The sequence below is a fragment of the Manis pentadactyla genome, chromosome 5, assembly GCF_030020395.1.
Source record: "Manis pentadactyla isolate mManPen7 chromosome 5, mManPen7.hap1, whole genome shotgun sequence".
NCBI lineage: Eukaryota > Metazoa > Chordata > Mammalia > Pholidota > Manidae > Manis > Manis pentadactyla.
Genome location: NC_080023.1, coordinates 133,663,921 through 133,687,336, shown reverse-complemented (window position 1 = coordinate 133,687,336; position 23,416 = coordinate 133,663,921). Strand labels below are relative to the sequence as shown.

The window sequence follows — 23,416 nt, the reverse complement described above, 5'->3', positions numbered from 1 at the left end:
TTTCGTCCCAGCCGCTTTGTGGAATTGGAATTTTGGATACTGTAAAACTACTCTCCTAAGAAGCTAATTTGTATTCTTTCCAGTAGTAAGGAGAGTGGCCTGTCTTTTCATTAGTAATAGATATTACCAATCTTTAACATGGAGATAGAGAAATTTGTCATTTTTATGTGTTTTTTTCCAGTTAAACAGTCGATTAAGCACTTTCATGCTTATTGGCCACATGTATTTCTTCTGTAATAGCCTTTGCCCATTCAGTAAAACCTGTTTTTCTTGTTCATTGATTTGCAGGGACTCTTTGTATATTCTGGATATGACTATTATTTGTTTTTCATATCTGTTCTTACCTGTTGCCTTTTAGTTTTGTTCATAGTGTCTTTTTTTGTCTGGAAAACTTTTGTATATGTGTTAAATCTTTCTACTATGGATATAATGCTGGAAAGTCATTTTGTGAATTTGTAAACATAGGCTTTTGTAGAATTGGCCGAGAGGAAGGAATGGTGGCTGGAGACCTAGGTACCTTTTGGATACCTACTTTCATGATGGCTTGTAGAACACTAGAAAGTTCTCTACAGTTTTCCTTTTGCATCTAGAGCCTTCAGAGATCCCATGAGAGTAAATGTGCAAGTGTATGTAAAGCTCCTGTGATTCCTTGCTGACAGTGCAGTTCAAATCCATGTTGTCTTAGAGCAGGGACCCAGACTTGTGCTTCTTTTTCTTGATTGAGAGCTGGCTTTCTGGTCACTGCTGAGTGTAAGCCTGGCACTAACCCTGGACTTGTCAGTTGGGCAGATGCACAGAGTCAGCTCAGGCACATAGAAGCAGCGTTTGACCAGGAGGCTGCGGCTGTCTTGATGGCACGGCTGGGAGTGTTCCGAGCAGAGTCCGAGGAGGGGCCTGATGTACTCCGGTGGCTGGACCGACAGCTCATCCGACTGGTGAGTTGAGAACAGTGGCACTGGGTTCAGTCTTCGTCTCTGCTCTGCTTTTGAGGGGGAAAAAAACTCACTTAGCCTGTTATTTTATATAGTCAGTCAACAAGAATTAATCAGTTGCTTACCTTAGGCCAAACACAACATTCTGAGAATGATATTGAAGTATTAAATGTATATTTTGCCCTTGAAGGCTTCTGTTAACATTTGGGAAGAAACAGCAGGTGCAGACCATTTAGAGAGTGATGCAAGTATGTGTTAAGAGTTGATTTAGATGAGTCACTGTGAATGCTGTGGTTATGTATTTTCCCTCCAGATCTTGGAGGTTTTTTCATTTTTTTGGAAATAGAGGTCCATGGCCCAGTGAATGTAGGAAGGTGCCTAATATGTCATTCCGGGTCTAATCAGGAGCGAGAAACCACACAGTATTTTAAACAGGGAAAGTTTTATATAAAGAGTTACTATCACTGCAGCGGACTCCAAGAATGAGAGATTGGCCAGTAGGAAGTAAAGAAGTCTGAGGAATAAAGGAATAGCAGGTACAGGTGCAGCTACTACTTCTAGGCCAAGGCAGAGATAGAGCACCCAAGGAAGAGGGCCCTTCCCGCCAGGACTGATCTAGACCATGGCTGCTGAGTCTCATGGCAGAGAGGCTGCTGTGATGGTGTGCTGGAGGGACTCCCTGGAAATTTGCCCCCTAGGACTGGGGAGCCAAGGAAAACTGTTCACAGGGAAGTGTCTCCCAGAGGCACCTGGGAAGCAGAGGTAGGTGCTGGCTGCTCTGTGTCCCAGGAGCTTAGCACTGGGGAAGCCACAATTGCTCCTGCTGAGTGAGCACAACCCCCAGAAGCAAACGTTTGCCTCCAGCACCTTCTACTGGCAAAGCTGCTTAACCTCATGGCATCTGGTAGGGGGAAACTATTTCAAGGGCCCTGATCCATTTCACGAGCAAAAAGGGTGAATTTGGAGCCAGTATATCAGTAATTGATATACCTTATAATCTTCCCACCTTGGAAATTCACAGCACCTGTTTGTGATCAAAGCACTGAGAAGCTGGGAAGGAAACCTGTTTTACTTTGTGTAGCTCTGTGTGTGCCCTTGCTGCCCATGAGCCATTTTTCAGGAAATGCCAACATTCCCTGTAGAGAGGGTCCAAGTGGTTGGCAAAAGCTTCATTTGTGAAGTAAGCCTTAAATCAAGTCTTTTAAAAAAGTGGCATAATGGGAGGAGCAGCCAGGCTTGCCAAGTGGAGGGCCAAGTATGGGACCCTGATTTCAGCTTTCTGGGGACACAGAGACAACTGTCTCAGGATCCCAGGTTGTATTTTGGGGAGAGCAGTGGTGAAGGTGCATCTTGGTTGTGGAATGCCCAAATTTTAAAGTTGAGCCACTGCTTTAAGAGGGGAGAGGCAAGTGTGACTCTTAAGCAGGAGTGTGAAATGAGTACGACATTTGTGTTTATACTTCACATTTCCGTGTAAGATAACAGGTCAGAAAGGCAGTTAGCAGACTGGTGGAGGATTTTGCAGGCTCGCAGGAGCTGAGAGCAGGGTGGTGGCAGTTGAGTTGGAGGGGAGAGGATGTTTGCAGTCAGGAGGCATGCTGAAAGAAAAATTGATAAAACTTGATCAACTGTATGTGAATCAACACCCTAAAAATAAACTTTGACTCAAGTTTCAATGTGGGTAACTGCAGGAAAGATGAAGTAGAAAATGGGAAAGGAGAGCTCATTTAGGGTGGAGGAAGGAAAATCTATTTTTAATGTAATAGTTTATTTTAAATGTGACCTTGCAACAATATGTCCAAGGAAAGCTATCCCTTGCTTAGGTACAGGTCCTGGCAGAAACTCAGGTTAGAGGTCAGCCCTGGACATAGGGGAGGAGTTTGGATGACATGGGTCTGGCATTATTTGCAGCTGAAGCAGTGAAGGTGGGAGCAGGGGCCAAGAACTCTCCTGTGAGGAATGTGTAGCTAGAGGCAGGTGGGAAGTCCAGGGCTGATGAGGAAGGCAGGATTAGTTGGAGAGATGATAAGAAATAGAAAAGTGCTCTTTTAGTGGCTGAAGGAGAATTGCCTGGAGTTGTGGGGGGGTCCCTTGTCTTGCAGTATTAGGAAGTTCAGGAAGAGAAGAACCATGCGAGGACATGGGATTTGGGAGGGAGAGAGTGACTGTCAGTGATGGGCTTTCTTTACATGGGGGACAGTCGGATTCTCCAGTGGCCAGAGGAAATGTGTGATTAAAGAGGAAATAAAGGCAGGAAGAGAAAACATTGCACAGAAATTTGCCTTTCAAAGGAGGAAGAAAATTGAGTCATAGCGTGCTAGAAAGTGAAGGGTTGTCTCTAATTGCTGGTGTTTCACCGTCTTAGAGGTTTTCTTATGGAAGAGGCTCCTGAGGCTCCTCCAGCCCTCACTAGTCAGGGTGGCCACTGGGCAGCAGTGCCTGGGAACTGGTTGGAAATGCAGGCTCCCCAGTGCCTCCCTGGATCTCCTGAATCAGACTCTGCATTTAACAACACCCTAGGCGGTGTCTGCTTCTCTTCCTGAGAAGTGCTGGTGTAGGACTCACAGTCAGAGTTGGGGCTGGAATATAATTCTCCCCCTCCAGGGATTTTTCCAGGTGATACTAACTTAAGTTTTTTTTCTTCTCTTTTTTTTTTTGCTATTTTCTTTCAACAGTGTCAGAAGTTTGGACAGTATAACAAAGAAGACCCCACTTCCTTTAGGTTATCAGACTCCTTCTCTCTGTATCCTCAGGTAAGTAATATATATATTTTAAGTAACTATGCAAGAATACATTGTGGTAGAAATTAAAGTACTGCTCTCGGGCTAAAGTGAGGATTTGGTGTGGTTTGAGAGTAGAGGGTGAAGGCTGTGCAGGTCATGACAGACACTGTTTTTGAGACAGTGCCTAAGCCCTACAGAAGACAGAGATGATAGGCAGAGAGGAGGAGAGGGGTACGGGATTGTTGCTGTAAGGCCACAGAAAAATTGCTAATCGGTGGTTCTGGTGGATGGTCAACTACCTCAGCAGCAGACCAAGAAAGCCAAGCACACGTGAGGATGGATGTGAGAGAATGAGACTGCAGTTAACATGACAGTTGTCTCAAGACATGCCTGTAGTTATCATGCCACATCGTGACTGGGAACTGACAGTAGTAAGCAGCTCCTGGAAATAACTGCCCTGTGCCTGAAGCAGGCATGAGCCGATGGACAAGGGAAAGGCGGGAGAGCTAGCCGGAGTGCGGAGCTGCTGGGCACCTGGGGGCTGTGTTTCCTGACCTCCGTCTCATCTGATCGAAGAACCTAGAGCCCAGCCCCATGGGCGGCTGTGAGGACTGCACAAGCTGAGGCTGAGGACTGCTTGTCGCAGGCCGGCACCTGTTAAGTGCCAAGTAACTGTGAGCCAGTTCCGCACTGGGGTGCTGACTCCCAGGGTGGGCTCTTCCCAGATGCAGCTTTCCCAGACTGGGAGCAAACACAACTTTCCCCCCACTTTCCTCAGAGATGCCTTATGAGGAGTAACTAGAAAGAAGCACACAATTCATACCTAAATTGCGAGGACATAGATACCCCAATGTGTATTATCCTTTTGGGTACTTGTTTGGAAAGTGGACGTGGGCTTCTGTCATGAATGTGTATAGCTTGGACTCTTAGGGCCAGAGGGGGCCTCAGAGGTCACCTCATCAAAGCCCAGCCAGGACAGGGCTCTGTGGTCCCTGATGTGTTGCCCTGTGGCCCGCTCTTGAGCAGTTCAGGCTGTATAGTGTTGTGGAAAGAGGCCTCAGGGCTGGGTTCCAGTGCTGGCTCTGCTTCTGCTCATCTTGGATGAGGGCCCAAACCCCTGTGGGTTTTTGGTTTCCTCTTTAGAAGGAAGGAGTTGGCCTGGAGAAGTGGTTTGCAGTCTTTTTAGAGCCATGGAATCCTTTCTTCAAGAGGACCCTCTCAGAAGTGGCACGGAAAGCAGGCCAAACTGGTGCAGCTCTGTTGTGCCCGCATACCACCCTCACCCGCTGTGGTCTACCTGGTGCCCCAACCTCCCACCCACTGTGGCGGGTAGTGCAGATAAGACTCTGAAGAGCACAGTTTGAAAAACACTAAATAAGATGGTTTCCAAGATTCCTTCTGGCCAGACATCTAGGATAGAGGTCAAGAGCCCAGTCTGCGGTGTCAGACAACCTGGATCCAAGTCTGGCTCTGCCACTCAGCAGTGGGTGGCCTCTGGCAAGGTGCCTACCCTCAGCTTCCTCACCTATAAACTAGGGATGGTAAGAGAACCTCCCTCGTAGGCATACTGGGAGGATTACAATCATTCTTGTCAATTACTTTTTGCCTTGCACATAGAAAGCACTGAATGTTGGCCATGATTATTATTTAGGCACCTGGGATTCCATATTTGGAGTCTCAGAAAGCTTTGTGCTTCCCAAGGCAGCTCATTTCATGTTCTGGCAACTTCTTAGAGCAAGCTTTGCTCTCCACCTCCTGACCCTTGGGTAAAGAACACACCTCTCCAGAGTCATCACTAGCTCTCCGTCCCTCACCCTGCTCACTCCAGCACACTGGTCTGTTTTTCTTGCCCTCCAGCCTCTCCTGTGTTGTCACTGCACCCCCATGCTGGCTGACCCTCTGCCCTCACCCCATCCTCCTAGCACTTCACTGTACATGGCTCATGACATCACCTCCTTGCATGTGCCTTTTCCCCACTGGTCTGAGGTCCAAGAGCAGATATTCTGTCTACGATCTGGCCCAGTGACTCCAGAAATAAATGCTTGTCTTTCCCATTTCGTTGGAAGCTTTGAGATACTCAGAGAGTCTCTCCTTTTGAAAAAATAATTTTTATTTCTAATTGTAGTAAAAAACGTAACATTTACCATCTTCACCATTTTGTGTTACATATCTTTACATTGCTGTGCAACAGACCCAGAATTTCTTTCATTTTGCAAAACTGAAACTCTACCTATTAAGCAGCTCTCCATTTCCCTCTTACTCCAGCTCCTAGAACTATAATTTTACTCTCTGTTTATGAACCTAGAGGATTTTTTCTTCAAGTCTGGGTTCTTTTACAGAGATCTGTGGCACATCTGCTCTCTGAGTGTCTCAGGTTACAACTGTCTACATTTTTTTTCTTTATAAATGCAGTTCATGTTCCATCTGAGAAGATCTCCATTTCTTCAAGTGTTTAACAACAGTCCTGATGAGTCATCATACTACAGACATCATTTCGTGCGGCAGGATCTAACCCAGTCCCTCATCATGATCCAGCCCATTCTATACTCTTACTCCTTCCATGGACCACCAGAGGTAAGGCTGATGGGCTTTTCACATGCTTTTCTCAGAATTGGAATCACCTAATATATATTTTTTCCAGCATATTTACTCTTAGAGCAAAATTATTTAAAAAGAAGAAAGAAAAATTTGAATCTTCATAGCAACTTAACATTATTTCAGAGTTTTTAAAAAATATGCATAGTAAAAAGTCACAGGACATGTAAAGCGATTATCTGTGGAAGGCAGGATTACATTTAAAAAAAGTTTAAAAAATCTGTAGGTACTTTTTTCCCAATGTGTTCATATACTTTGGTCCAATAATTCCATGTATTGTATCTGAAGGAAAGACTCTAACATACAGAAAAAGCTTTGTTCAAAGTAGTAGTAAATGAACTGTTAAAATGCAAAGTTAGAAAACAATCCGTATGTTCACTAGTAGGAAAATAAATAGGAAATATTCATGAAGTTTATATAATGTAATAAAACAGATAAATTGTTATGTTAAAATGTTACATTAAAAAATCAAAATAGAAACTTTTCCAAATTGTGTTTTTTAAAAGCCTGCAAGGATTAACAACTATAAGGAAATAAACCAAAATATCAATATTTGTTATACTTTTGGGTATAGATTTTCAAATTGTCCCTCCTGGGTATAAATTACTTTTATTATTGAAATAAATATCACAATAAAATATATTCTGTATTAAACTTTTATAACTTGCATTAAAAGCTGTCCTTTTCATATAGGCATCATTTGTCTCTGTCATCCATAGCAGTAAATCTGACAGAATAGATCTCTGATAGATAAAATACATTCCTAACACAAAACAGAGAATGTTTGAAATTATTTTTGGTTCCTAGCACAAAAGATGCCATTAATCTCCCTTCCTAAATGATGAGGGTTTATTTGGAATCTCTTTGTTCTACAAAGTTGAAACCTTGACTGCTGAGTCAGGGAGCAGAAAGTGGGTTTGGCATGAAGAGCAGAGAGCCACTCTGCCGGGCACCAGTTTTCAACAGCCTTGTAGCTATTCTGTGGGCACCCTGGCTATGGGGCTGCAGCAGCCACTGTGTGGGGAATGGAGGGAAGACCAGTGCCTTCTCTCTCTCTCTGTCCAGCCAGTTCTCCTGGACAGCGGCAGCATTCTAGCTGACAGAATCTTGCTGATGGATACATTCTTCCAAATTGTTATTTATCTTGGCGAGGTAAGATGATATTAATTTCTTTCCTTACTATTGCTTTAATTTTTTATGACATTTGAAATAAAAATTTGGGCTTAGAAAACCCAACCACAGTTCTATTACAATGGGTACAGTGGCTTTCATTCTAGTGAATAAAATCTTTCTTCAGGTCCCTGGGGTATTTGTATATATAGTAATTTTAATAATATTTGCTGTAAGTCAGGCTCAGATGGTTCTGTTAATCACTGTAACTTCCTGCTTTCTGAGTTGTCAGGCAAGATCAGTTCAGTTTTCCTCTGTAAAATTTTTAACACACCACTGTCCTTGCAGAGTTATATTAGAGTTACCAGTAAACAGTGAGTTTGGGACTGGTTTTTTCATTTGATGAAATAAGGTGGCACAGAAAACTGTACCCAGGTTCTGTGGTTCCCCACGAAGGCTGTGGTTGGCCCCCAGGGGAGGGTCCCTTTCTCAAAGGGATTCATGTACTAAGGAAAGGAGTGGTTCCTCTGAAGAAACTCCCTTTATCAAGCATCATATGTAGTGATACCTTCTTTCTATTCTGTTGTACATTCTTTACCTTCAGTTAAATGCTTTCGTAGTTGACTTGATTTCCTGGTTGGTACATTAGAAGTGATTGTAAATGTCCTGCAAAGATAAATTGTGTTTCAGAATTCCCTTAATAACTTAAGATGAATTAGTTTTTAATACTAGTAGACCTTTTATAATTTTTAAACTTTTTCAGCATATTAACATCCACTCTGCTCCTGCTTGCCCACAGAAGCTAGGCCATCAGTAATGTTCCCAGACCAGGGGCCATTGGGTAACCAGCTACTGCTCCTGCTGGTTCCCTTAGGAACAGTAATCATGACACAGGTTTGACTTCAGATTACCCCTTACAGACATTTCTGACCACAGCCTCCATCCTGTTCGTTCCTATATTCTGTGTGCAAGTGATGGGTTCTAAAGGCCAAGACAATGACATTGTTCTCACCCTCCAAAAATCCCCAAGTCTGTTGCCCGTGAGTGTTCTTATAAACTCTTGAACCCGAGGAAGCTTTTGGGCATTTACTCTATGCCACCAGTCAGTCAAAAATGAATATCTGGAAAATGATACTGGAAACTCAGAGAGGAGGCTGCAGGCGGCAGAAGGAAGCATCTGTTTTTAAAACACATCAATCACTAGTTACCTCCTTTTACTCCATTTTCTCTCTGCGTTGTTTTCTTTTTTAGGATCCCCTAAGTAACATGTGAAAGCATTGCAGCTTATTTATAAAGAAATGGTAGTCAGTCAGTATTTCTTGATTTCCCACATGCACAAGATATTCTTAGAGCAGCTGATGATGGGACTACAAGAAGGAATGAGACACAGTGTTTAGCCTGCTTGGGGAGACAGCCCTTACTTTCCACACTTCAGTATATTGCCTTCTACTCCTTGCCTAATTAACACCCATACTTTGATTCTTAGAACTTTATCTCCCCCCACCAAGAGTATCCCATTTCAGAGCCCAGGGAAGCTGGGGAAGGGGTGAGGTCAATCCCAGCCAGTCTGTGTGACCACTGTACACCAGTGGATGCAAAACGTGTGCTGCTAGGAAAGAGAAGGATGAATGGATTCTCTGTAGGAAGCCAACAGATCCCTCTCCCTGACAGGTGTAAGGACACGAGAGTCTAGACCAAGTGATAGCAGTGGAAGGGGATAGAAAGGGAGCCTATGGTACCTCGGGACAACCAATCCCTGGGCATTTTTAACTGGTTGGTATGTAAACTTAGAAAGTGAAGAGGAGGTGTGAACAATAACTCTGACATTTCCGGGAGAACTGTGTTGGGGGTGCCCTGGATGCACCTCTTTGCTTATTCATTCTTGTCTTAGCTTTGCTTTGCTTCCCTCTGACATAGTCATTTTTGACATAAGCCTTCTTCACTGGAAACAAGTTCTGGATGGTGGTGGTAGTGTTAGAATGTTAAAAATGTCAAAGAAGGCTGTTGTTTCAGTGTTTCCACAATAGCTGTTGTTGTTTGTTTTGATGTAGACCATAGCCCAGTGGCGTAAAGCTGGGTACCAGGATATGCCTGAGTACGAAAATTTCAAGCACCTCCTCCAGGCACCAGTAGATGACGCTCAAGAAATTCTGCAGGCACGCTTCCCAATGCCACGTTACATTAACACAGAGCATGGAGGCAGTCAGGTGAGTGAGCTGAATTCCGGCACTGACAGTCTGTTGGTTTTGTGGTATATTTTTTGGATTTTAAATCCAAACAGCGTGGTTAATTTTTTTTTATTAAGGTATCATTGATATACAATCTTATGAATATTTAATATGAGCAACATGTGGTTACAACATTCACCCACATTATCAAGTCCCTCCCACACCCCATTGCAGTCACTGTCATGGTTAATATTTTATATGATATAAATTGACATACAGGTAAACTTCCAAATATGGCTTCAAATGAGTGGCAAAAATATGTTGATGTAAAAGTAGAGGATTGCCAAAATAGACATTTCAGATTTCAAGAGCCCTAATAAATAGCCATTGGGATTAAGGTACAGAAATGGGTTCTGATGTGGTAAAAAATTTCTATGTAACAAAAAAAATGTTGTAAAAACTTTTTTTCTATTACATGAATATTAATGCCACTTTTAATCTTTAAACTTTTTTTTTTTCCTTAAAGGCACGATTCCTTTTATCCAAAGTGAACCCGTCTCAGACACACAATAACCTGTATGCTTGGGGACAGGTAAGAAATGGTCAGGTATGGAGAGAAGGCCAGACTACTTTTTGAAAAGCTTGTTTCAAATTGGATTCCTTTTGGTCTAGAGACAGAATACCCTGGATAGTTCACTGGAAAAAAAGTTTGAATAAAATAGTCAGGGTGGAGGTTGCCCTATGTGGATCCGCTTCTGTAATTCACAGCATAACATGACATGTCCAGGCCAGAGCAGAGAACACTGTAGTGTGGACTGCATTTGCCTCCCACAGAGCAATATCCCCCAACCCCCCACTCTTCTCTCTCCCAAGAGTGCCAGACAGAAACATCTGCTCCTGCTCACTATTGGTTCTGCCTCCTCTTTACTTTTGAGCTTCTGATTCCTTCTTTATCTGATTATTCCCAGCATTTTTGTCTCTCTCAAATAAGTCTCTCCTTTCACTCTATTTTCTTATAACGTTATAAAAAATAAAAATTTTTTGGAGGCAATTGTAAATTAACATGCAATTGTAAGAAATAATAGAGGAGTCCCCTGTATCCTTTAGCCAGTTTCCCCCAGTGGTTACATCCTGCAGAACTGTAATACAGTACCACAGCCAGTCAAGACAAACATTACTGTCATCACAAGGATCTCATGTTGCCCTTTTATAGTCATATTCACTTCCTTTCTGATGCCACCCCTTCCTTAACACCTGGCAGCTGCTTATCTGTTCTCCATTTCTATAATTTGTCGTCCAGAATATTACATATATGAAATCACATGGTATGTAACCTTCTGGGATGGGCTTTTTTTCCCTCAGCATAATTATCTAGAGATTGATCCGTTGTTGCATGTATCAGTTATTTGTTCCTTTCTCTATGCCAAGTAGTATTCTGTGGTATGGATGTACTGCGGTTGTTAAGTCATTCACGTATTGACGCATATCTGGGTTGCTCCCAGTTTTGGGCTACTAGGAATAAAGCTGCTATAAATATTCATATACGGGTTTCTTATAAGCATAAGTTTCATTTCTCTGAGATAAATGCCCAGGAGTACATTTGCTCAGTCATATGGAAGTTACATGGTTAGTCTAAGAAACTGCCATACTGTCCAGAATGCCTGTTTGCTCCTACATCCCCCACTAGCAATATACGAGTCAGTATCTGTGTACCTTGCCAGCATTTGGTATCATCATTTTTATTTTAGCTATTCTGGTAGGTCTATAGTGATATAACATGTGGTTTTAACTTACATTTTCCTAATGACTAATGAACATTTTTCATGTTCTTCTTTTCTATCTGTAGGTAGATCTTCTTTAATGATATCTCTGTGGGTTTTTTTTGTCCATGTTCTGATTGGATTATTTGCTTTTTTACTGTTGAGTTTTGAAAGCTGACACTTTAACAAATTGGGAGTTAAGGGTGCCATCCCCATGCAGTCAAAAATAAAACTTGACTCCCCCAAAACTTAACTACTAGTAGCCTAATTTTGACAAGTGTTCATTGCTAGAAATACAGTTGATTTTTGTATGTTTATCTTGTATCCTCTATCCTTACTGAGTCACTTAGTACTTCTGGGAGACTTTCATAGTCCAAGGGCCCTGAGGCCCTGTACATTTTTTTTTCATTTTTGAGTTGGGTAGTTTCTGTTATTTTATCTTCCAGTGTATTGATTATTTTTTCTATCCCCTTTCTGCTCTTGAGCTTATACACTAAGCTTTTTGTTACTGTTTTCCAGTTCTGAAATTTCCATTTGATTCTCCTTTATGTCTTTTACTCCTTTCCTCAGACTTTGTATTTCTTTGCTGAAGTTTTCCACTTTTTCAGTTGTTTCAAGTGTGTTTATCATTTGTTCATTGAAGCATTTTTATTAGCTGCTTTAAAGTCCTTTCTAACTTTGTTGTCAGTTGAATGTTAACACCTATTGGCTAGGTTTTTTTTTCCATTCACTTTGAAGTCTTGACTCATTGTATGAAAATGATTTTTTATTGAAACAATAACATTTTTGTATTTTTTTATGGGACTACTTCTATTTAAACCTATTTTAGCTGGCTTTTTGTCACACTGTTCTGGCAGGGAAGTGGAGAGGAGACATTGTCTCCTTACTGGCAGGTAAAGATAGGAGTGTAGGTTTTCCATTGGCCTCTGATGACACATGAGGTTGGGGATAATTCCTTGTTACTGCCGGGTGGAGATGGGCATTCCAGCTCCCCACTTAGTTTCCACTGATCCTGCTGTAGAGGTGGCCTTGATACTGTCGCATGATGGTGAAAGTGCTGGCTGTCCACTGGTACCACCCCAATAAGTAGGGTGGCGCTTTACCAGCTCATGCCTGGTTGGAAAGCCATACTCTGAATGAGTCATCAGAACTCTGGAGAGAGGTAAAGTAGAAGGGCATATGCTCAGAACTGTTTGCAGTGGCAGGGTTGGCCTCATTGGGTCATGGAATGGTTCTGTGAGGAAATTATGCTTCAGTTGAAAGAATTAGCTGGGCAGAGGACCAGGATGGTGGGAGTACTCATAGCAGAGAGGGTTAACACTTGTGAATGCTGTAAGGTGGAAAGCTCCTTAATAACTCATGAATGCTAACCAGCTTTTAAGATACCTGCAAATAAACCTTTTTCATTAAATCTTAGGAAACAGGAGCACCCATCCTAACTGATGACGTTAGCCTGCAGGTATTCATGGATCATCTGAAGAAGCTGGCTGTCTCCAGTGCCTGTTAAGCTGGGGATGTGAACAGGACTTTGAAGCAAACACTGTCAGATTGTGTTCCCAATTGTTTGTAAAGGCTTAGTAACATTCCTCTGTTTTCTTGTGGATTTTAATAAATAATCAAAGGAAATGTTGTATGTAACCTTTAGAAATAATTTATTTGTATTCCTTATGTGTGCCCCTTTTCTTGTATCGTAAAATTATAAGGTCACAAATGTTTTGGTATTTGTAGATGTTTATATGCCTTTTGTGTCCTAACTTTACAGTCTATATAAAATCAGAGGTAATGTATTTTGGCAACTTGCTTAGATGAAAATCATGATGATCACAAGGGAAATAAATGAATGAAAAACTCATTGGCTAAAACAAGTTTGATCTCCCGAGCTCTCTATGTTGAGTGTGTGTGTGTTTTAAGTGACTGTCCAAGAAATATTTGCTGAACTTAATTCTCATTTACTGTCCAAGTGTTAACAGACAAAGGAAAAGTCTGAAATACAGGAAACTTTATTGAGACAGAATGATCTGCAGTGGTACTCTCCCTAACTCGTGTACTCCATGTAGACAGTCCATTCTAGGCAGGCTTAAAGAGTGGCTGATGGACATAAGTGACTCTTAACAGTGACAACACTTTATCCTGGGCAATAAGTAAAGTAACAGGTACTGTTTTTAAATCAAAATAATGTATTATGCATGGTAAAAAAAAAATGCTAGAGAGTTTATAACAAATAACAGTTCTTTGTGTTACATAAACCTAAACCTACTCTTCAGAAGTGACTGCTCTTAACCTTTCCTTACAAGGTTTTTGTTCTTCTATCAAATTTAGCCATTATCTCACTTCATATTTTGGAGAATAAGGATATGAAGACCTTTCTCTCTACCATGCAGTTTTGATCAGTGCACCTTTTACTGTCATATTAACAAGGTTGGTAAAATTTACATTCCAGCTTACAACCATAGTTAGGTCTTTTGTCTCAAAGCTGATCCTGAAAGTTGAGAACTGATAAAGATCACTTACACAGTTGTGGTAATGTAAGTATTGTCATGTCTGAGTCAGGTGGTACATTTTTCTCCAGGAGTTTGATGTCCCAGCCCCTATGCTTCTTGACAGAAAGCATTCCAAATGGCAAAGTCAGTCATTTTGCTTACGTTCAGGTATTCTGAGGGTTGATTCACCTCCTTTTTGGATATGGCTTCTTATATTTGCTGCTGTTTTCCCTCGAGTTTCCAATTTTTGTATTTTGAGTGAAGACTTTGTTCTCTATTTTATTAAGAAACTCCAGCTTGTTACTCTCCTTTAAGAATGGGGTCCAGTCTTTAAGGTCACTGATATCTTTAAACATAGGCCAATTGCTGTGACAACTGTTATCCAGGAATTTCTTTTAATTGGACTCCTGGGTTGAACTCTTCCTTTCATCACATAGTCATTTGCTGTCTTAAATGCCTTTTCCTTTAAAGGGTATATTTGCTATCCTAAAACACTTTTACTTTAAAAAGCACGTGGTTGATAATTCACTGAATCTATTCTATTGTCATACTTAATATAAAATTCTAGGCCCAAAATCATTTTCTTTCAGAATTTTGGAGCTGTTAGTTCATTCATTCAACCAATAATTCTTCAGTTACTTACCATGTATGGAGTAGTCTTATAAGCCCTGGAATGTAGTCTGTAAAATAATAAATCCTGCTGTTTTGGAACTTTATGTTGTAGTTAGAGAAGACCAGTAAAAAAATTAGAGGTAAATTATATAATTTATTAAAAGGTACCAATGCCATGTAGAAAAAGAAAGATGGGAAGACATTAAACTGGATTTTGGATAATCTGAATTGATTTTCATGCCCTATCTTTTGATTTTGCATTTACTGCCTTTTTGCTTCTGCTCTACATTCTGGGAGAGTTTCCTATCTTAAAGTGTTGAGCAGTTTACATTTTTAATGGCAAAAACTAATTTTCCTGGAGGATTAAAGATGGCAGTGTGAGAGGAGAGACAGAGGCTTCCTCCTAAAACTGGATACAATTAGACAATATATTTGGTGCAACTTATCCTGAGAGAGCAACAGGAAAGAGGGCGGTGTCAGACTGCACACACCTGGAGAAAAGAGCAGACCTCATCGAATGGGGTAATGTACCAGAGCTGTGGCTCTGCGGGACCCAAGCCCTTCCTCCACCCCAGCTCACTGGTGGGAGGAAGAGAAACGGAGCAGGGAGGGAGTGGAAGGCTTGGGACTGCTGAATACCTAGCTCTGGAGATCTGCTCTGGGAGCACAAACCTACATTTCATGGTGCTTTCATGAGACTCGCATGACTATCGGGTTGGAAAGTTAATGCAGGCAGAGTTCCTGGGGAGACTGGGATTCCAGCTGCTTGTGGAAAGCAGGGATCCATATCTGGCTGCTCTAGGACAAAAACTTATACCTGTGTGCCCGGCCCACTGGCTCAGGCAGTGGAGACAGGCACAGGAGCCGGAAGGCCGGGAACAGCTCTTTCCAACCCCCAGGCACCAGTACCACTGCCCTGTGACCCCCGACATTGCTTCAGGGGCTGAGCAGCTCCAGAGACTAAAGCTTCTGGACACTAGAGGGCGCCATATACAAACATGAAATGCCAAAGGAACCTTGTCCAGAGTAAAATTATTAATACAAATCCCGAGAAAGATTTAAATGATATGGACCTCATGACTCTTCCTGAAAGGGAGTTCAAAATAAAAATAATCAGTATTCTAATGGAGGTATGGAAAGACATCCAAGAACTCAGGAATGAATTCAGGTCAGAGATCCAATCGTTGAAGAGCACGATGGAAGGTATTAAAAGGTTGGATAAGATGGAGGAGACAATAAATGAAATAGAAATGAGAGAAGAGGAATACAAAGAAGGTGAGGAATAGAGAAAAAAAAGGATCTCTAAGAATGAAAGAATAGGGAGAGAACTGTGTGACCAATCCAAGCGGAACAATATTCACATTATAGGGATACCAGAAGAAGAAGAAGAGAGAAAGGGATAGGAAGTGTCTGAGAAGGTAGTTGCTGAAAACTTCCCCAATCTGGGGAAGGACATAGTCTCTCAGGCTATGGAGATCCACAGATCTCCCAACACAAGGGACCCAAGAAGACAACACCAAGACACATAGTAATTAAAATGGGAAAGATCAGGATAAGGACAGACTGCTAAAAGCAGCCAGAGAGAGAAATAAGATCACATACAAAGGAAAGCCCATCAGGCTAACATCACACTTCTCAGCAGAAACCTTACAGGCCAGAAGGGAGTGGCATGATGTATTTAATGCCATGAGGCAGAAGAGCCTCGAACCAAGATTACTTTATCTGGCAAGATTATCATTTAAATTTGAAGGAGGGATTAAACAATTTCCACATAAGCAAAAGCCGAGAGAATTTACCTCCCACAAACCATCTCTACATTCTATTTTGGAGGGACTGCTATAGATGGAAGTGTTCCTAAGGTTGAATAGCTGTCACCAGAGGTAATAAAACCACAAGAAAGCAAGTAGAACAGCTAATTACAAAGCAAAAGCAAAATTAAATTAACTATCCTCAAAGTCAATCAAGGGATAGATGAAAAGTACCAAATATGATACCTAATATACAAAGAATGAAGGAGGAAGAAAAAGGAGGAGAAACAGAAAAGAACCTTTAGATTGTGCTTGTAACAACATACTAAGTGAGTTAAATTAGACTCTTAGATAGTAAGAAAAGTAACCTGGAACCTTTGATAATCACAAATCTAAAGCCTGAAATGGCAATAAGTACATACCTATTGATAATCACCCTAAATGTAAATGGACTGAATGCAGCAATCAAAAGACATAGAGTCACTGAATGAATAAGAAAACAAGACCCATCTATATGCTGCTTACAAGTGACTCACCTTAAACCCAAAACATGCACAGACTAAAAGTCAAGGGATGGAAAAAGATATTTCATGCGAACAATAGGGAGAAAAAAGCAGGTGTTGCAGTACTAGTATCAGACAAAATAGACTTCAAAACAAAGAAAGAAACGAGATAAAGAAGGACATTACATAATGATAAAGGGCTCAGTCCAACAAGAGGACATAACCATTATAAATATATATGCACCCAACACAGGAGCACCAGCATATGTGAAACAAATACTAACAGAACTAAAGGAGGAAGTAGAATGCATTGCATTCATTTTAGGAGACCTCAACACACCATTCACTCCAAAGGACAGCTCCACCGGCCAGAAAAGAAGTAAGGACACAGAGTCACTGAACAACACACTAGAACAGATGGACCTAATAGACATCTATAGAACTCTATATCCAAAAGCAACAGGATACACATTCTTCTCAAGTGCACATGGAACATTCTCCAGAATAGACCACATACTAGGCCCAAAAAGAACCTCAGTAAATTCCAAAACATTGAAATCCTATCAGTCAACTTTTCAGAACACAAAGGTATGAAACTAGAAATAAATTGTACAAAGAAAGCAAAAAGGCTCACAAACACATGGAGGCTTAACAACACGCTCCTAAATAGTCAATGGATCAACGACCAAATTAAAATGGAGATCCAGCAATATAAGGAAATAAATGACAACAACAACACAAATCCCCAACTTCAGTGGGACGCAGCGAAAGCAGTCTTAAGAGGAAAGTATATAGCAATCCAGGCATATGTTGTGCCCAAAGTCGCGAATCCCAGAAGACTGCCAAGGAGCCAACACTGATGCAAAGGCAAAGAGCCTTTATTCGAGCTAGCTCGAGCTCAGTCTCTCATCTACAGCAACGCAGTGGCAAGATGCCAGAGAAAGAGAGTGCATTTTCTCCAGAACAAAGGTTTTATGGGTTTCCAGGGTGGTTTGGGGGGTGATGGCCATGGCCCTGGCTGATTGGCTAGGCCTGAGGGTAGTTGGGGGGTGATGAGTCGTGGCTTTGGTCAATTGGCAGGGTCTAGGGGTGGTGGGTTCTTGCTGACTGGAGGGGAGAGAGACCAAGCTCCGATTGGGTGAAATAGGATCTGGGTCCCAATTGGCTGAGGTAGGATCCGAGTCTCAATCAGCTAAAATAGAATCTGGGAGCTTGCCCTTTCATTTCCCCCTTTCTCTGGATCCTCAGGGACCCAATCATGGGTCTAATAAGGTTTTGCAGTTGTAAGGAGATAAAGGCTGATACTGTTGTCTTAGCACCATTAGCTGGACTGTATTAACTCTATTTTTAATAAGTTATCAGGTAAGCAGGAGTAACAAGATTACTAGGGGCTTGTATTGAGCAAGAAGGACTATCAGTTGGACAGCCCCCATATGGTCTCTGACAATCTGGACCAGCCTGTTGATGATACAGGGCCTAAGGGTTAGTAAAAGGAGTAGGATGGCAAGGGGTCCTTGATTAAAGATAATCTCCTGCCTTGATTTCTCTCTGGGACACTGGCGCCTTGGTCCAGGTGCACATTAAAAGACTGCGTGCCCAGCCTCTAAGGTGGGCTGAGATATTGTATATTTGCTAAAGAATCCTGCCTTTTACTATGCCATCTACAGCTGGGTCTGCATGCTAAGTCAGTTGCTCAGCTTGCAAAATTACTTAGATCAGAAGAAGGAAAGACAGCACATAGGCCTGGGCTTTTTAGTATGCTAAAGTGAATCTTATACACGATTACAAATGATTAGCATAATAAAACATGTGCTACTCTTCTTTATCTGGGGAACATTAACTGATCTCACTGAAGAATGATTCTAGAGCTTAATGTTCAACATAGTTTTAGTAGGAGGGGGGTTTCCAGCATGTAGTTACGTTGCTCTGATTGCAAATATCCTGCCTTGCTTTCTTCAGAGGCTCTCACTTTATTCTGTCTAAGCCTATGGTCCCTGTCTCATTCTCCCCTCTACAGATAGAGACTCTAGCTGCTGCTAGGGAAAGGGGCGATGACCGCTCTGGCTGCTTCGTGCTGAGAAGGGGGCGCAGTAAAGGGTGCAGCTAGGTCTCTATCACTGGTCAGTTGAGAGGGCCTCGGAAGGTTGGCGCTTCTATTCTGGGTTTCATTTCTATTACTATTTGCAGTTTTGTGGCTTCTAGGCAAGATAAAACAAATTGTGTTATTAGGTTATGTAGCAACATCTGGAGTTGGATTTTCTATTCTGGAAGGACAAACTTGATGAGATTAAGAATGCATGGCTGAATATGAGAACTAGAAATAGTAAAACTTTAATTGCAATGATAGGAGAAAACTAAAACATCTGGAAAATCATAGCTAGATATTTTGAAGAAGCTGGAATTCTGGATCTAGTTTATGTCTCAATGACTAGTATTAGGATTTAGTATGGATAAGGCTGCATTATTGAAACAATACTTTTCTCTAAAATCACTCTCATTTTTATTAGAAGTAACCAGGTTAAGAAAATAATTAACAGCTGGCTTGATTATTTGCGTAAGTGCAGCAAGAAGAGCAACTGATTACACAGGCTCTTTTAAATATGCTTTGCTGGAACTTTTTGTAAGGAATTTCAGATTGAATTTTTAAGGTCTTCTTGAGGCCAGAAAGCCAAGCCAGACTTGCCATGAGCTTGTGCCTTCAGTACTGTAAGATAAATTCTAGCTGAAATAAGCAGGCAAAGAGAGGCAACAAAGGGCCGGCTAGAATTTATATTACAAGTACCTGTAGATTTGGGTGAATTCTTCTCTTCTTGAGGTTCCTGCACCTGCCAGGAAGTGACCTTCCTTACTCACCTGGTAAGGCTGCTGGGAACTCTGTAAGGAAGGTACCAGGCCAGTTCTTCTAAGGGGCTTTGTTGGCTTTATAAAGTCAATCTTAGTTCCTTAAAGTTGTTCATATCTGAGTTTATGCACATGTCTCTCAGGTATGACATTCCAGTCAAAGCCTTGGTAGTATAACCAGTGTTTTTAATTGGTCTTACAAGGAAAGCAGATTCTTATTGAACCTGTGCAAATAAACATACTGCCATAGAATATAAAAATAGTCACTGAAAGTTTTTAAATTCTGGAGGGATCAGGTAGAAAGATAAATGTTTCAATTCTGCTTATAAAGATAGTCATTTATTAAACTGTTGTCAGCTTAAGAGAACAAGCTTAAAACACTTTATCAGCAACATTTGAAACAAAAAGACACAAAGTCATTTTCTTTAGTTTATATAATCTTATGTAACTAATACCTGTTCTGCTGAAATCTAGTTCTTTACTAGTTTAGGAATAATAAAACAGTGACTATAAATGACAAAAGACTTACAAATGACAATGGTTAAAGACTTGATGAGAACTTACTATAAGAGTTGATATAAGAAAATTTGGATATTTCTGTAACACAAAACATTCAGTAACAAAGTTTAGCATCATTCTCTTTGACAGTGCTTTCCTGGTAAATATATATATTTATCAGATAAAGAAGCCAAATTAGTCAAATACTTTCTCCAATGAGAAAAAATTCCTCTGACATGTTCCAGGGGCCCTCTGGAAAATATCAGAGTTAACTAGAGGTAAAAGCACCTTTTTGCATTTAATTTTTTTTTTTTTTGGCACTTGCTTAAATAGGATTATAGGTTGCTATGAAGCAATACTTATCTATTTAACCAGAATGATAACAAAATATTTCAAAGGTAAATAAAGGTTACACAGTTGTTAACAAACTTTAGCTTTTAATCTTTTTAATACTAAGATTTCATTTTTAAAAAATATTCTGGCAACTTACTGAGACTTTAAGCATGAGAAACTGCTTTGATAAAACAATTAGAGAACCTTTTGCAATCTTTCAACATTAAGAGCAGACTAACAGTTAAAGAAAACTTTGTTTTTGTTTTTTTTTAAACTGGAAACAAAATTCTAATTTTGCTGTGCACTTGATATCAAGACTCACTTGCTTTAATTTCACATAGCACGACTATATCTGTAAGAATATAGTAATTTATTCTTCATTTGCCCCATGGTCCCAAGCACATAAGCCGATGAGAATTATACCTGGGCTTGCCTGGGGCTTGACTGGGTTTATCCCGCCTTATCTCTAAACATCCTGACCCTCCCCCAAAGCAACAGGCTGAGCGTATCCGCCACAACAAAAGGCACCACGCTGCTGCACTACACTGCTCTCTCTCTCTTTGTCTCTGTCTCTCTGTCCCCCTTTAAATAAATAGCTGTACTTTAAAACAAAGTTACTTTCTTTTATCAAAAAACACATTCTTTAGCGTGATGAGTTTTCATTCTTTATACCTTCTCTTATTAAAACATACATCTTTTAGCATAGAGAAATGTTTTCCTTATTTAAGTAGTTTGCATTAGAACTGAAAATCATTTGATACTTTAACTTTCAGTGAACACTGAAAAATAGGCCACCGTAAACTGTTACACTAGCATTCTTCAGATTGATACATCTATGAACATATATTATCATTTTTGGAAATGTGCTTTACAACACAATTTCTCATTAGGCACAAAATATGTCTATATAACTTAGCAAACTTTAAAATTTTGGTTACCACAAAAATTCTCAGGCTGTTTGCATATATACACACTGTTATACATTAATACAGTATTATTATTAAGATGCTTATTTGCTACACTTGTTTACTTATTTTTAGCAACCATGCTAGATTACTTAGAAAACTTTTACTAAACATTAGACAAAGTCAAGCTTTTCTTTAAGCATCTTCTTGAAATGTTTAACAGGTAACATCAACTTAAATGACTTTAAGTAAACTTTGGCAGCTGATAACTATAAGGACATGCATGCCTCAGCCAAACCCAAATTAGCATTAATGCTTAACATTTTTTATCAGATTTTCTGGAAGTTTTAGAATGCCCAATTTTCACAAGAGCTTATCTTTAAATCAATTTCATTAATACCACCCAGAGGTAGAAAGATACTTTCATTTACACACTTAGACACACAAACATACAGACTGAGACATAATGATAAGGTTCCCTCTGGCAGCCACCCGACATTGAAAACTGGCTACTCGCTAGAACAAAAAGTCTGCCACCGACCCTTCTGGACTTCCATACTGAGGTTGTTAGATCTTCCCCTGATATCTTTAACCTGTAAAAGAGTGGTTGGATTAAATGTTCCCTCCGGGAGCCAGCGAATGTTAAAGGACGGCCACTCGGAGGTGCAGAAAACACGAAATTTTCCCTGACGTCCGTGCTCAAATTGTGAGCTCTCTCCCTAACGTCTGAGAAAAATGGTCTGTCATGAGAGAGAAGGGGGTCGTCTGAGTCTGTCCCATTTCTTCTGTCAACAAGACTTAAGACAAACACGACAAACAACAAACAGGTGCCTACAGAGAATAATCTGCCGCGGCCGCGTCAAAACTGAAAGTAAGTTGAGGGCCTGTTGGACTGCAGCAGCAGCTGACTTTCCTCACAGATGAGGACCTCGTCCTCCAGATGGGGGCAAGGGATGTCTCCCAAGACCCCCGGTCGACGACCTGCCAGCGCATCCGCCTAAGTCAATGCCAACCCTGATACAGACTGGAGCTCCTACAGGCTTATACAGGCTTGTTTGCGAACAAAAACAGTGAGACACAGACAGACAAAGACAGACAGATAACTGAGTGCACTCACCAGCCGGCACAGGGCCCTCCGGGTCGGGAGTCCTGGGGATCTCTGGGGTCCCGGATGAGCCCCCAAATGTTGTGCCCAAAGTCACAAATCCCAGAAGACCACCAAGGAGCCAACACCCATGCAAAAGCAAAGAGCCTTTATTCGAGCTAGCTCGAGCTCAATCTCTCATCTACACCAATGCAGTGGCAAGATGCCAGAGAAAGAGAGTGCATTTTCTCCAGAACAAAGGTTTTATGGGTTTCCAGGGTGGTTTGGGGGGTGATGGTCGTGGCCATGGCTGATTGGCTGGGCCTGGGGGTCGTTGGGGGGTGACGAGTCATGGCTTTGGTCAATTGGCAGGGTCTAGGGGTGGTGGGTGTACTTCTTGCTGACTGGAGGGGAGAGAGACCAAGCTCCAATTGGGTGAAAGAGGATCCGCGTCCCAATTGGCTGAGGTAGGATCCGGGTCTCAATTGGGTAAAATAGAATCTGGGAGGTTGCCCTTTCAATTTAAAGAAGGAAGAACAAACCCAAATGAATAGTCTACCACCACAATTACCAAAATTGGAAAAAGAAGAACAAATGAGGCCTAAAGTCAGAAGAAGGAGGGACATAATAAAGATCAGAGAAGAAATAAACAAACTTAAGAAGAACAAAACAATAGAAAAAATCAATGAAAGCAAGAGCTGGTTCTTTGAGAAAATAAACAAAATAGATAAGCCTCTAGCCAGACTTCTTAAGAGAAAAAGAGAATCAACATACATCAACAGAATCAGAAACGAGAAAGGAAACATCACGAAGGACCCAAGAGAAATACAAAGAATTATTAGAGACTACTATGAAAACCTATATGCTAAGAAGCTGGAAAACCTAGATGAAATGGACAACTTCCTAGAAAAATACAACCTTCCAAGACTGACCAAGGATGAAACATAAAATCTAAACAAACCAATTACCAGCAAAGAAATTGAAGCAGTAATAAAAAACTACTCAAGAAAAAACCCCTGGGCCAGATGGATTTACCTCGGAAATTTATCAGACATACAGAGAAGAGATAATACCCATTCTCCTTAAAGTTTTCCAAAAAACAGAAGAGGAGGGAATACTCCCAA

The 23,416-nt window shown here is 41.1% G+C and overlaps 1 protein-coding gene across 5 annotated transcripts in view; it reads left to right on the top strand.

The window, feature by feature from the left end:
• Positions 1-13,153, top strand: part of SEC23B (SEC23 homolog B, COPII coat complex component) — a 33,710-nt gene extending 20,557 nt beyond the window's left edge. For all 5 annotated transcript variants that reach the window (XM_057502694.1, XM_057502693.1, XM_036892192.2 and 2 more), the window contains exons 14-20: positions 782-935; positions 3,608-3,685; positions 6,068-6,229; positions 7,316-7,402; positions 9,412-9,567; positions 10,055-10,120; positions 12,706-13,153. In XM_057502694.1, the coding sequence (XP_057358677.1) occupies positions 782-935; positions 3,608-3,685; positions 6,068-6,229; positions 7,316-7,402; positions 9,412-9,567; positions 10,055-10,120; positions 12,706-12,795 (793 nt within the window). In that variant the 3' untranslated portion in view covers positions 12,796-13,153. The remainder of the gene's footprint in view (positions 1-781; positions 936-3,607; positions 3,686-6,067; positions 6,230-7,315; positions 7,403-9,411; positions 9,568-10,054; positions 10,121-12,705) is intronic.
• Positions 13,154-23,416: the final 10,263 nt, after the last annotated feature.